At 39.6% G+C, this 15,143-nt stretch overlaps 1 protein-coding gene across 4 annotated transcripts in view; it reads right to left on the reverse strand.

Moving 5' to 3' along the window:
• Window positions 1-15,143, reverse strand: part of LOC119232758 (guanine nucleotide-binding protein G(q) subunit alpha) — a 418,504-nt gene that overhangs the window by 9,785 nt on the left and 393,576 nt on the right. For all 4 annotated transcript variants that reach the window (XM_054689835.1, XM_054689834.1, XM_054689836.1 and 1 more), the window contains one exon: window positions 1,390-1,543. In XM_054689835.1, coding sequence (XP_054545810.1) covers window positions 1,390-1,543 — 154 coding nt within the window. The remainder of the gene's footprint in view (window positions 1-1,389; window positions 1,544-15,143) is intronic.

The following is a 15,143-nucleotide window of genomic DNA, read 5'->3' on the forward strand; positions in this document are numbered from 1 at the left end:
TAATCTTGCTGTTATACATACCTCCACAACAGGTACTTTTGTATTTGTGCTTTTCTCTGTTAGGTACTGTGTTAAGTGACTTACATACTATTTCATTCAATTCTTTTCTTTCTTTCTTTTTTTTTAAAGATTTATTTTTTATTTATTTATGCATATAAGAGCTGGGGTGTAGGCCAGAGATGTAGGGGGTGAGAGGATTCACCGGAGACAGAGTGGGGAGCAGAACAGGCAGATCTACTGAAATATACTGCTGAGGGGAGCAGTGGGTGAGTCAGGAGAGGTCTACAGCGTCATGTGGGTTAGCTCCCTGGCCAGGGATTGAACTCATGCGCAGTGGCCAGCGACAGCTTGATAGTGCTTAGACTTTAACCCCTGCACCACCAGGGAGGCCCCATTCAATTCTTTTCACTCAAAGAAACCGAGCAGTTGAATAAATTTTTCTAAGGCAACCTTGCCAGTAAAAGACAGAGTTGGAATTCTGTGACATTCAAAGTTTGTGTTCCTAACAACTATGCATCTAGATCAGGGTTTGGTAAACTTTCTATGTATAGAAACAGAGCATATATACGTTAGACTTTGTGGGCCTTTTGATCTACCAAAAGCATTCAATTTTGCTGTTACATGAAAGCAGCCACAGATGGTGTAGTTAATACATGGGTGTGGCTGTGTCAATAAAACTTAATAAAATCAGATGGCAGGCCACAGTTTGCCACTCCTAATCTAGACTCAAGTATGTATCGATATGGGGAGAGAGGGATGTGTATCCTGCCACATAAGCTCCTATAAGGTTAGTGGCTGGGACTCTTTCAATAAATCGAGTATTTCTCAGAATGGGTTGGGAGTCATGTCCAGACAATTAAGACTTCACAGTCCAGTTGGGGAGGTAATAAGGAAGTAGATAATGGCACAGGGACTCTTGATGCGAGTGCTAAAGCTTTCAAGTGCTACAGTAAGAGCTTAAAGAATGGGTGTTGCCCTAAGGATGATGAGACTTCATTGGGCCATGAAATCTTCCCTAAACAAGTATTTCCTGAATACTCACTATATGTCAGGCATCATGCTAACATGCTACTCACGGTATCTATTTTTGTGTACAAAACAGTCCCATGTGTTTAGTCCTAAGAAGCAGAGAAATGATTTGCTGTTGCTACAAATATCACGCATCAGAACTGGAACTTGAAGCTGGGTAGATTTGCTTTGGAGCATGGGCTCTTGACCATAAAACTGTGCTCGCTCTCTCTCCAGAGAGAGGCAGAAGAAGACTGACTTGGAATAAAAGGGAGATAAGGAGGGAACTGTAATGACTGATACACAATAGTATGTTCATTCTTGCATCAGTCTTGGGAGACAAAATATGTCCCCAGCCACTGGCTAAGAGTGCTGACTTACCATCATATTCTGGGAAGTAGTCAACTAGGTGGGAATACATAATTTTTTCCTCTAGAAGATCTTTCTTGTTTAAGAAGAGAATAACCGAGGAGTTCTGGAACCAGGGATATGTGATAATTGTTCTAAAGAGTGCTTTGCTTTCTTCCATCCGGTTCTGAAAAAAATCATCAGAAAAACAAGGTGTGAATTACATGATTACTCAATCTGTGAATGATGTTTATTTTGCAAGTCCAATCCATCTTCTGCATGCATTCAATTTTGTAGCTTTGGGCAGGGCTGTAACTTTTATCAGGATTTATGTGCAAATGGTTCATAACACATATTGGTTGTTCTCATTATGAAAACTCTCAGGTTGACAAGCAAAAGAGAATAATAATATCTGCTGAAAGAACTTTTAAGGTTGAAAGAGACAAAGCCTAGAGAATCATGATGTATGAGGCAAACTCATAAATTTCCACAAAAAAATGATTTACTCATGACCAAATACTTAAAATCTGAATTAAGAACTAAGTGTCTGGTTTCATCTTACATTTTTTTAAGCTGTGTTTATTTGACTCTGTATCTCCTGATAGAAAACGAAACAAAAATTAGATTATACATTTCCCATTTATCAGAGTACACTACGCGTTTCACTATAATTTTCTTACAGTGCTGTGGAGATATACATAGCAATTACCTGGAGACACAAATGTAGTATTTCTTACCTTCAGCATGTGTGAGAAGGTATTGTCACCTGAAACTATACTAGGAAAGCCAACTTTGGTAAACAGAAAAGCTGAACTGATTCTTAAGGATTAATTTGCTCTAATAAATGAAGATACTAATCAAGGCTACTCCTGGGTCAAATCATTCCTTGGCCCTGTTCAGCCAAAACTTAGAGAACCTCCTAGCTTCGCCCACGTCTCCTTACCAGTTCTTCCTTCCATAGTCACGTCCTAAAACATTCCCACACATGGGTCTAGACAAAGGCAGGAGACTTGGGGATCTGAGGATATAAAAGCCATGGCACCCAGCATTCTCTTTCCTGGACACAGATGACACTTCCAACACACTCAGTTCTACGTGTTGTGACTGAGTTTCAGCAAAGGGGACTGCCTAGGACTGAGCTCACTTCCACCATAATGAGCAGCACCACAGTTCAACCCATAGCATCCTATTCCGCTGGCACCAGGGTTGGTTTTAAGGTTGGTCTCTGAATCTAAGACAAAATGACTGAAAATGTTTTATTCCTGGTTTATGGTCATCAGTCTAGCCAAGGAGCACAACTCATCCAATTAACCCAGAACTTTTGCTTGGAACTCTAGAACAGAGAACCCTGCTTTCATGACAAATGTGGAAGAGAGATGAAAGCACCAGGAACTTCTAGCTGTCATCTAGACAGTGAAAGAAAAAGAACATCTCTGAATTGGCTTATTCCCGTGGATTGTTATTAACATCAGCCAATAAATATCCTTTCGTTTTTAAGTCAGAGTTGTATTTTTGGTATTAAAATATTTCCAATTGATATACCTGGATATATCCTCCATTGACACCCATAAAGGAGAATGAATGATGTTTGGGGGATGACTGGAGGCTCAAGCTATTAATCACCTCTGCTCAGATTCTGCCTTTCTGGTGTAGAATTAGAATGTTCTCTAAGTTTCACTGTGCAGGGTTACAAAGATCAAGTGTACTCTTCTATAGGACACTTTGACTGCTGTCCTGGGAAATCTGTCCAGGAAACTCAGTTCACCAAGCAAAATTTTTTATGATCCTGAACATGGCTGGCTTTTTCTTTCGTAAAGTGTGCCAATTCAAATCAAGCTGAAAAGACGCACTTTTCAAAAAGCGATCTTTAACAAATTAGGTAAAACCTATCATCAGCAATCTCTTCAACCTTAAACTCTGTGCCTACAATTGCTTAGGTAATTAAATACTGATGAAATGTGGAACTGATACAGTGAAAGTTTATACCATAGCTCAATGCATAGTGATTATTTCACTACATATATTTCTCTTTTACATAAATGATATGCATAGTCCTTAAAAATATCTTTACTATCTGTATGTCTTTCACTGGTTATCACCAGTAGTAAAACTGTAAGCCATGAAAATAATATTCATTGAGAAATTATGTCTCCCAGTGTGAGATTTACAAGCTGAAAATTTCAGGACTGAAGAAAAGCAAAGGCCCTAATAAGAACTGGAAGAATTTAAGAGAATCTAAAAGTTATTAAGATAGCGACATCACTAATGGAGACTTAACTTTTTGTCCTTTGTTACAGATTCTACAAAATCATACTGTGGTGTTTAGGGTGAAAAAGGGTGGGTATATATGCCCATTGGCATCAACCAAGGGGCATTAAGTGTCCATTAAGAAAATTTATCATCATATTTAGCAATCTCCAGAAGGTGTTGAAGGTCTCCCTAGGGACAGGGCCCCACTTTGGTCTTTCCTGGTTGGGTTCCTTCAAGTTCCCATGGAACTGGTCCTGTTTGCAATTTGGGGGCTGCTCTTGCCTATCTCCCCATTTACCATGTGCTATGTGGACAGGTGCTTGAGCTTCTAACTCAGGGGAAAATTAGAGAGCAACAAGGTAGGTAGCTAGCTGGCAGCATCAACATCTGGTAGTGTCTTCAACCAGATCTGCCGAAATCAACCTCAGAGGACATCTCCAGGAATCTGCATTTTAACAGTCTCCCCACTTCCCCCAGTTGTGAGGCACTGTGCTTAGATGGGCTTCTCCAGAGAGCATGTGTTATGAATGAGCAGGAGTCCTTATTCAAGCACAGATTCTGATTCAGTGGGAGGTGGAGCCCAGGAGCATGCATTTCCAACAAGCTCCCGGGGGAGGCTGATATTGCACACTCTGAAGTGGAAAGTGCAGAAGGCGTGCTGAGCCAGTCAACACCCATGAAGGCGATGCTCTCTCCCATTTTTGTGATAAGATGTGCAAGTCACACATCAAGCCGAGTGTCAGTCCTGCACTGAAAATCTACAGTGCTGGCTCCATCCTTGCTGTTTTGCCCAATTACGATGAGCTAAGTATTCCTTTCTGCTTTATAAGTTTTTCACTCTCCAGTTAAAATTTCTTATGCCTCCTCTCTCCTTCCTATGGCAGAATATTTACAAAGTGATGGCTCTGTATCAAAGCCCCTGGAACAATCCAAAATAAGATTTCATGATGCTTTATAAGGTGGTGGAATGTGTGAGGCATTATCCACTCTGTTCAGTAAAACCTCAACTCTATGAGGAACAGCATATCCCAGGAGACCCTGTGGCACTTCCTTTATAGTAATTTGCTAGGGCATGAGGTTTTAAGGAAAACAAAACAGCAATGTATGAGACACAACACTCATGAAAACGAGGTTTTGTGGACAGGTTTATAGGCCGTCTTGGGGGTGGGGCTAACCACACACTCCTCACTCCTCCTCTTGGAGTTATCAGTTGATTCATGAGGATACTGATCTTCACAAATACTATGCCACCACTGGGCTCCTTCTTAACAGGGTGGTCCTAGCCTATGCCTGAGGCACAGGCTTCCTGTCACTCTCACCCATCACTTCTCCTGGACTGAAAGCAACTGTTTCCCCCCAAACTGGTGGCCCTATGTTTGTGAGAAAGTTGGGACAGAGTTGGTAGAGATAGTGTTGCCTGGTCTCTCCACAGACAGAAATAGGAAGAACAAAGAGGCCACAAAGCCTAAGGATTGGCCCTGAGCAAGCAAGCTTGGTGACCTGATTGGTCAGCCTGCCATGGAAATGTTAGTCTTGCCTAGACCACACATGCTATGGACAGGATGTTTCTGTCTTCCTCAGCGTGGTAGTTTTAGGAGGAAAGGCTTTTATGAAGTGATCAGATCACAAGGATGAAGCCTTCATAAATGGAATTAGTGCTCTTATAAAAGAGTCCTTAGAGAACTCCCCTACCTATCCACCATGTGGAGACACAGCAAGAAGATAACCATCTATGAGCTTGGAAACTGGGCCTTGCCAGACACCAACACTGCCTACGCCCTAACCTGAATTTCCCGGCCTCGAGAACTGTGAGAAACCAGATTTTTTTTTTTTTAAACAAGCCACCCAGTCTATTATATTTATAGCATCCTGAATGTCCTAGGGCATTGCTGGTCAAGAAAGCCAGTCCTCCCATGTACTGGAACCAGTGAAGGAAGACAGTGCTACATTGGCAGCATTCATCTCATGCCTGGCCTCAGGAAAGGAAGATTAACCTGCTTCCACCTTGCAATTACAAAAGAAACAGTGTGACCATTGAGTGCCCTCTCTGGTCAGATTGTCAGAAAAATTTTAAGTCATCAAGGAGGTGTCTTACACCTTTAATCTTTAAATATCTCAATCTGACTCAAGTTCTCTGATGTCCAGTAAACACTGCTATTTTATGCAATAAAATTTATTGCAGCTATTTATGCAATAGCTAACATACAGTTCACTAACACTGCCACAGGATAAATAAAAGGTTCTCAGTTTAGCATTCGCAGCTTAGCATGGCTTGATTCCAGTGCATATCTTCAATATTAACCCCTAAAGTGTTCTTTTCACCACATAGGCAGGCTCACTGTCACATTAGTGTGACTGCTCTTTCTTGACCCGTGGCATGCAATGCTATCCCCACTCTTAATTCTTCAAGGTCCAATTCAATCCAGATTTCCCAAACAATCCTCCCTTGAGCCCCAAAGGACTGGCCCCTTCCTTTCACTGTCAGCCCACACCACGCTATTCCTCTTCTATCCATCATTCAGTAGACACACATTGAAGGTTTGTTAGATGCTGGGAATGACAGAATGTTGGAAACAAGGTCTGTGTCCCGGAGAAGACAGTAGTGTCAGTGTATAATTTAGGTCCACAAGTAAATTGAAGGGGTTGGGATCATACAAGAAGCAAAGGTTTTACTGGAAATGGGTCAGGGGCAACTTAAAAGATAATTCTGAGTTGAACTGTGACAGATGGAGAGATTACAAGGAGGCATGGGGAGAAAAAACTAGGAGAATTTAAACACAACCCTTTGAAGAAATCCATGAAAATCCTACATGAAATCGTTCATCAAGGCTTTTGAGTTTTGCAACTTGTGCCTTAAGAAAATTCTCCATGTTGAGAATGCAAATCATTTCCTCTTCATTTGCATCTTATGGGCAGGAGGGGTACAAACACACTAAGTTTCAAGAGGAACAAGTGTGCGCCATCCTCTTTTGCTCCTAAAATAACCTGCTGGGTTTCAATGCCTGCTTGTTTCCAATGCTGGCAGGTAGGAAAATCAAAGTGCCAGCTCCAGTGCGGCTCACTGAGATGCAATTATTTGCCCGGAGGTAAATAATTGCTTTCTTTTTGGCTCACATGCAAATCTCTCTCCCCTGGAGGAAAAGGCCAGATCCAGTGGCAATGGCCCAAGACCCCAAATGGCTATGACCTGGCCCAAATCTCTGCATAAAAAATTACTAACAAGCCTAAAGGGTCAATATTTCATGTCTACACACTTAGTGGCCTGCAGTGCATAAAAGGTTACTATAGAGAACTCAAGTTTCCTCAGTAAGCTGAGGTTCTTCCCTGCCAGTTAATATTTTCCTCTGGCAAAAATGAGGGCTATAACAGATATTTGAAGCTCCATCCCATAACTTCTGCAGTTACACTTCATTATCTTGCCAATAAATACATGTTATCACAACATTTACTATTCTTTGCAAAGAATATAATTTAGACAGAGATCCTAATTCCATGAAACATGTCACTCACCTGCCTGCCTCTCCTTGTTGATAAACTACATTGATTTATATTCCTTGTAAGATCTAGAACATAGTCCATAAGTGTCCAGTTTTCATTTAAGGGTTAAGCATGCAGACTGTTGAAGCACCACTGATGGCCTGAAAGTCATCTAGTCATGCGTCGTGTAACGACATTTCAGTAACAACAGACTGTGATCCCAGTGGCTATTCCATGTCACCTAAATGCGTGCCATTACTCTCACCATTCACACAGTAACATCATCTAAGAATGCATTCCTCAGAAGAGCTCTCCATTGTTAAGTGACATGACATGACTGTATTAGTTGTCTGCAACTGTCATGTGAATTTGAATGTACCTCGGAGAAATTGGGGTAAGAGAGATGCCCTTTATTATTAGACACGGATCAGTCAGAATCTGGGGAGGTAGCTGTGCTCCCATGTCCCGTGAGCTTTCTGTCAAAAGCCCAGAGCCATACACTCAAGTGAGTGAGGTCCAGATACATGGACACAGAGTGGACACATGAACATGTCTGTGAAGTGTGAGGTTACTCAGAAGGGAAAGGCTTTTTATCATGTCTTAAAATCTTTTAAACGTAGATCTTCAGAGTTACAGGTTAAGGCATATGCTGGCCACACACTGACTCAGTACTAATGCCTCCTATACACTGTAGGTGACAAAAAATGTGCAGCTAAGGTGCCCTACACTGGATATTGCTTTTACTACCATCATTTCTGCTTCTGAAATTGGTCAGAAAAGGGGTTTTCAGAATACAGAATTTTATAAAGCTTCAGGAATTTATTTAACACTACATTTTACATACTATTCATTTTGAACTGCTAATGACAAGCTTCACTATTTCTTCTCTCATTTAATTCATTAAAAAACACCTTATAAATTTACTTATTAAAGGTCATTTGAAAAGAGAGAGAAGAGTGACTTAATGTAATGACATAATGTAAAATTTTAATCAAAATGATGATTCGTAAAGTTTAAAAAACATTGAATATTTTGAAAAATTCACCACCTCAGAAAGGAGCTAGAAACATATTCTCTTAGGCATTTATTGCTTTTCCATATGCCCACTGGGCAAACAAATGCAACAACTCAGAAGACAACTCCAAGGTCTTACGAAAAAAATTTGTAAGCTGTTTTTCTGCATATTTCTTTCCTCTCGGTATGTTTGGCTTTGTATCTCCAGCAGAATCACATTATTTTGCGTCCTACCTGATGTTAATGCCAGAAATATTCAAAAACGCGTTCTATGCCATGCTCCTCTAGTTGGGTGTTTGGGCATGGTTGGGGTGGGCGGGGAAGCAAGGAAGGGCCAAGCTGGGAGATGGAGCTCTAGTTAGAAACATGGTTCTGTTTCAGATATTCCAGGTGACCTCCAACAAGTGACTGAACTTCTCTTCATCTCTCTCAGGTTTGGAAGGACAGAATAAGGCAATGCATACAGTGCACTTGGCAATGACCCCAGCCCAGCAGCTTTCAATGGTAGCCATTGTCAGAGCTGACAAAATTGCTACATAAGAATCTGTTGGTAAGACAGTTTGCTTATCTCAAATCACCAGCCATACTCTATATCCAGTGAAATTTTCCATTCCTTGGAATTGCACAAAGTAAATCTATTCCTGATTTAAAATCCAGAATAATTTGATTTATGAGAAACTGGAAAACCAGGATTTCTCCACATTTCTGCCAATTTAGCTTACTCAGAGAATGTCATTTCCTCCATCATTTCCCTAGTCTTTGCAAATCTTTGCAAGCGATTATTTGAGATCAAATCTGGTGTAGTCTCTGGGTTTGAAGGCAGCTCCTGAAGGTTTTAATATTATAATTTCTGTCTATGTGTCAGTGTATTCTTCCTGCACAGGATATTTAGAGAAGCAAAAAACATATTTGAACATATTTGCCTATTACCTCCAGTCTAAGGTTTCTGGACACTGGTGCAAATCAGACTGTGTTGCAGGATAAAAGGAGAGAAAGAGGAGGACAGAGAGAGTGAAGGGTCAAGAAGATATGACACACACCTGCAAACTAAGCAGAAGGTTCAACAAAGGTGAAAGCTAACATGACAAATGCATGACCCTCTCTATTGTGAAGCCCTTAGACCTAAACTTAGAATATTAGGGCTATTATCCCTTAATATGTTTCAGTATCATAGTTAAGTGAAAGCTTCCTTTTAAAGACTAGTTTATAACATATTTATCTTTCTACTTATAATTACCTTATGATCCATATTCTGCTAATTTTATGTATAGATACCTGTAATCCAAAGTCTACCCTTTAACTCTTGTTACATATATTCATTTTCTTTTGTTATAACATTCCTCCCACAATTAGGACTAAGATGGTTAATGTCTTGCAACTGACGTTTAAATTCACTGAACTTCCCATTTTTCCTGTACTCCACCTCCACCCACCACTCTCTGGCACTATAGGGTAAGGTAAAAAGTATCAGGTTTTTCTGCCCTCCCACCATTAGGAGAGGGCAGAGGAGAGATGACGGAGCCCTGAGGTCCCGAATGCATGCCTGATGGCGGGCACCTGGAGTAGGGTGTGGGCATAGGTAGATGGGATTCACCTGGGCTAAGACTGGGCATTTAAGGGCAGCGTCACGGGGACGCTGGCAGAAGAGAAGCCGAGAGAAGAAGCAGAGAAACGAAAGCAGAGCGTGAAAGAGAAGCAGAGACCACCAGAGAAGGCCGGAGAGCCCAGAAAGAGTGAAGACTTGCTGGGGACTGGGAGGCCTGCCAGCCTCCTGGCCCTCCAGCGCCCCTGCCGGCCGTGTACCTGGTAATCCCAATAAAAGCCTGCAAAAGCCACTGAGGGCTCCAGGACTCTGACTCCTCCTTTACTCCCATCTGCTGGATCAGAAAACCTGCACTGTGGCCCATCCTGCCCTTATAGTCACCTAGGGAGAGCTTCATTAGTGGCTCGAGATCATTGCTTCCTTGTTCTCTGACATGTCTCAGACTAAATGAAACATTCTACCCCAACCATACTCCACCCCTACCTTGAGAAATTTGCATATTACAGTATCAATTTAAATCCTATGTGCTGTCACTTTCATTTCAATTCCTCTTCTTCTACTAAACATCTGGGCACCAGATCATTTCCCTTAGCTGGCTCACTGGCTGTTTCTTCCAGCCTGAATCTCATAAGGACCAGTTGCTCTCAATTTGCGAACTTGTCTAAGTTTGGTAGTAAACTTGTTTCAACTGGAGCTAATTAGTAAAAACATTACCTAGTACATAATTAAGATACAGATTTACCTTCAGAGTTTGGACAGAACAATTACTTATTCAGCATCACAAACCTATCATAAACTACTTGGTTTATGTCCCCAATCACATAAAATATTTCAGCAACCACTAACTGGGTAGTCATGCTCCAGCCAGTGATCAAGAGAATTGGAAACAACTAAACAAAGCTACAGAATGTGGCTGATACCTGAGTTGGTGTACTCTAACTCTAAGCCCCAAAGGGCCCATCAGCTCTGTGTTAAGAGTTAAGAGACACGACTTGGCTGAATAAGCAACTGTTCCTTTTGCATCTGAGGTCATTTACTTGTAGCCATTGCTTATTCATGGAGGTCTACTTAGTATATGTTTACTTGATTTACACAGAACAAGACTCAAATTAACCCAAAACGAACATCAAAGAGGAAAATACATTTCTTCGTATCACTGGTAAGGCATACCGAGTGTTTAATGTTGGCTCCAGGATACAAGTAAGAGCCAAAAGACTCCATTTGTAACCCCCTTGTTAGGAATTGTGAAGAACAGTAAACAGTGAAAATGGTGGTGCCAACTCCTCTAAGACACAGTACCAATTCCATGGCATCCTCAATTCCCTAGGGAACCAAGTTTCTGAAATTCTGATCTGATCTGAATGAACAGCAACAACAACAAAAAACTTCAACTGTAGAGAGTACATTTTAGTTGGGTTTGCCCCAGCTGTTCTTTTATTCATTGAAAGTATTTTTTTGTTTTGTTTTATTTTCTTCCAGTCTTTCATCTGTGCATATAGTTGTAGACCTGTGTATAATACACAGGTGCTATCTTAAAGAACTTTGAGGTAATGGGAAAATCACACTTACCTTCAAAGTTTAGACAATTCTGAGTCACCAGGTATATGAGGCTATTCAGCACTTGGATGGTGATCAATGCAACTAAGGAAATGCTTTTTAAATTTTATTTAACCTTAATTGTTAAAATTATATGTAAATAGTTACATAGGGCCTGTAGCTACTATACTGGACAGTACAGCTTTAAAGGACTGTGATTACCTTATATATAAAATTCTAAATCTGTGTTTTGCTTTCAACATCACATACCAAGATTTTTCGGTTTTTAAAATTCATAAATATCATTGCCTTCTAAGTAGTTTTTATACTAATACTCTACAAATTTGTGTATGGATATTTTCATAGTTAAAATATTCTTTCAGCATATCAAAGTTTACTGTAAATTTTAAGGCTCTTTATAACAGATTGCCAAATTGTTTTTGAAGGGATGAGTAATCTTATTTATCCTCTAGCAGTATATGAATTTTCTTATTTTATTGTTTCCTTCTCAAGAAGGGTATTCTACCTTTTCAAAATCTTTTTCAGGGGCCTCCCCAGTGGCGCAGCGGTTGAGCGCCGGGTTGCGAAGCTGCCCGCAGCCTCTGCAGCTCCAGTTCGATCCCCGGCTGCTCCCCGGCCACCCGAGGAGGGTCCCACATGGCGCGCAGACCTCTCCTGCCACCGCTGCTCCCCTCAGCAGTGTACTTCAGTCCTTCTGCCTGCTCTGCTCCCAGCTCTGGCTCTGGTGAATCCTCTCACCCTCCCGTGCTTCTGACTGTACCCAGTGCATGTATAAATAAATAAATCTTTAAAAAAAAATCTTTTTCAAATCGAACTACATGTGACATGAAATGATAACTCAAATAACACATAAGGCAAAAAAAATTACAGTTCACTGTATTGGTCTGAATTTCTTTGAATTATAGTGAGGCTGAACATTTTTTAACAGGTTTGCTAACAATCTACAATCTTTTCGCTTTTTGTATGCTCATGTCTTTGCCAGTGAAAATTATCTGCTCATGCTTTTTGCTCTTAATGTTTAATTATGAATTTGTATGAACTCTTTATATATTGAACTTATTAAACATTATTTTAATTTTCCTTATATATTTTAGGTCATTTTGACTTTTGGTTGTTCCAAAGTTTTCTGAAGCAAGTCTAAGGTCAAATCAAATAGCTTCAATACTTCTAACTTATAAAACAATTCTAACTCTATTACAAATAACAAATTTCAGGGCCTCCCTGGTGGCACAGAGGTTAAGATGCAACCTATGAAGCTATCCGCAGCCACTGAAGCACAAGTTCAATCCCTGGCCAGGGAGCTAACCCACATGGCACAGCAGACCTCTCCTGACTCGCCTGCTGCTCCCCTCAGCAGTGTATTTTAGTCGATCTGCCTGTTGTACTCCCCACTCTGTCTCTGGTGAATCCTCTCACACCCACACCTCTGGCCTGTACCCCAGTTCTTGCATGCATGCATAAATAAATAAATATTTTTTTAAAAAAAAAACAACAAAATATCAAATTTCAGTTTCTTTATGGGTTTTTCCATTCTGGTTCTAGCCAGCTTGAAAGTAATACATCAACCTGAAAAGACATTTGCAAAACTCTCCTAGAGCTGTAAGCAAGAAGCAGTGTGTTTAAATGTCAGCTTTTTTCTCTTGTCCACTTTCTGATTCTAAGATGATAGTGACTTCATTAAACCACTGGAGATTTTGAATAAAGAGAAACAGAAATAAGCTCTGGGGATATCGAGGTAAGGGACTAAAAAGAAAATGGCTTGGGCTTGGATGATACAATTGAGCTGGAAACCTGAATAGCCTGAAATCCTGACCAGTTCAAGAAAGATTTTACCTACATGAACCAACCATCTAAGCATCAGTACATCAGACTGAATCTGAAGAAATTTTTGATGTTTTTATACCAGCAAAGTGTAAGTCTGGGGAAAATGGGAATGAAAGCAAACAAAATAAAGCAATTTGGAAGAATATTTCTTTTATTACCTCAATATTTTTTTTGGATGGGTCAGTTTAGGCCAGAAACATGCAGCTGCCTAATTCTTTGGCCATCCTGATAGGGTGATACCAGCATTAGGGTGAGAATTTGGTTTGCCTTTTGTCCAAACAGATTAAGATTAAAGGACTTATATGGATTACATTTTTGTGACCTGGTCACATACACATGAGTAGTTTATGTCATTAACTCTTGGTTAAGAAGCCTTTTCCCCCTTATATTTTATCTTCTAAAGACTTTAGGTATGAGGACAGAATTTCCATCGCGAAGGGTAAGATAGTAGGTAAGGAGAATTAAGATATAGAATCAGAATAAATTTGGAAGAGGACAGCAGTAAGTAGTAAGCAGCTCTACCTTATGGTAAGAAGACCAAAGAGAAAAGAGACATAACTTGCTGGCTTGAAAGTTTCTAATAAGAAATACCTACAATAGTCTGAACATAAGCCCTTGTAAAATAAGCTTACTGCATTATATTCCTAAGGGTTTTTTATATTTTTAAGCAATAATGTATATCATAGTAATGGATTTTACCCCTTTCTTACTCATATTTAGCAATGATATATGCTGGCACTTTTCAGATACTAACACGTTTTCTGGCTATGGTGAATGATACTTATTTTATGTAAAGTTTAATAATATTAATGATAATGACTAACATGTTAGTGCAGACATATACCAAACATTGTTTGAAGTACTCTAACATTTAGAAGGGGTTGGCATGTTTTTCTGTAAAGGGTCAGACAGTAAATGCTATAGGTTTTGCGGACCATACTATCTCTGTTGTACTCTACTTATCTCTGCTGATATAGCAACAAAGTCAATGAGTATAGCTCGGTTCCAACAAAACTTGGTTTTGGATACTGAAATCTGAATTTCATGAAATATTAATATCATGAAATATTAGTATCTAGATTTCCCCCCTCTACCATGTAAAAATGTGAAAAATAACCTTAGCTTACAAGCCATACAATAGCAATAAGCGTGTCCTAGTTTCCTGATTCCTGGTGTAGAAAAGCATTTAATTCTACACCAACTCTAAGTAGCTGGTATTGTTGAGATTCCTATTTCCTAGATGAGGCAATGGATAAAAAACAAGTAACACACCTCAGACGTAGTTAAGTAACTATCACAGCTATGAGCAACATTCCATATGTATATATTCAAGAACTTTAATGCATTTACTTATCAGTTATGTACAGAGACTTTATAATGTATGACAAAGCACACGTTATGTGGAAATAAAGGCATAAGTATTCCCACCCCCATTTAACCTTAATTTTTGTCATTTAGTCTTAATTTTCTCTGTACATCCCCCTCCCCATTATTCTCAGATACTGAGTTTCTAAATGTAGTTTCCTTTAAAAAAGAGAAAAAAAAGCATCCATTTTCCTTTTCACAGTACAGAGGCAGAAACATAAGAAAACATCTATGTCTTAATTCATTTGCTTAATTTTTATAGTTAGGGCAGTGGATCTATTTGCCCAGATGGTACACACATGTAAAAAATCCCTTTCCAGATGTTGTAATAACATGCACCTGTCTTTTTAAACTAATGAATTTATTGTAAAATAATCTACATGTGAAGATGAAGATATATTTTTCATGTTATTGTAAGTAATATTTAAAAATAATTCTATAAATATTCTTAGATAACATTACTAATAATCTATATGTGGATTCACTCTGCTTTTACACTCTATTTCTGCAAATGACTGATGAACAAAGTAAAGGGAGGGCAGGGAAAATAAACATGAAAAATTGAAACTACTCAGCTCTGTTTCATGTGTTTACTAAAAGGTACAATTCGTGGGATTTTGGGGTAAACTTTTGGCTAAAATTCTGTTGTATGCATTACCTGCAGTTTTCGATGATTTATTTTATCCTTGTCCTATTACCGGTAGTTTTATTTGACTGTATGCACTAAGGTACTGGGATCATTTGAAAGCAACGTCTA

The sequence above is a fragment of the Talpa occidentalis genome, unplaced genomic scaffold (assembly GCF_014898055.3).
Source record: "Talpa occidentalis isolate TD23 unplaced genomic scaffold, MPIMG_talOcc4v2.1 talOcc4.7, whole genome shotgun sequence".
NCBI lineage: Eukaryota > Metazoa > Chordata > Mammalia > Eulipotyphla > Talpidae > Talpa > Talpa occidentalis.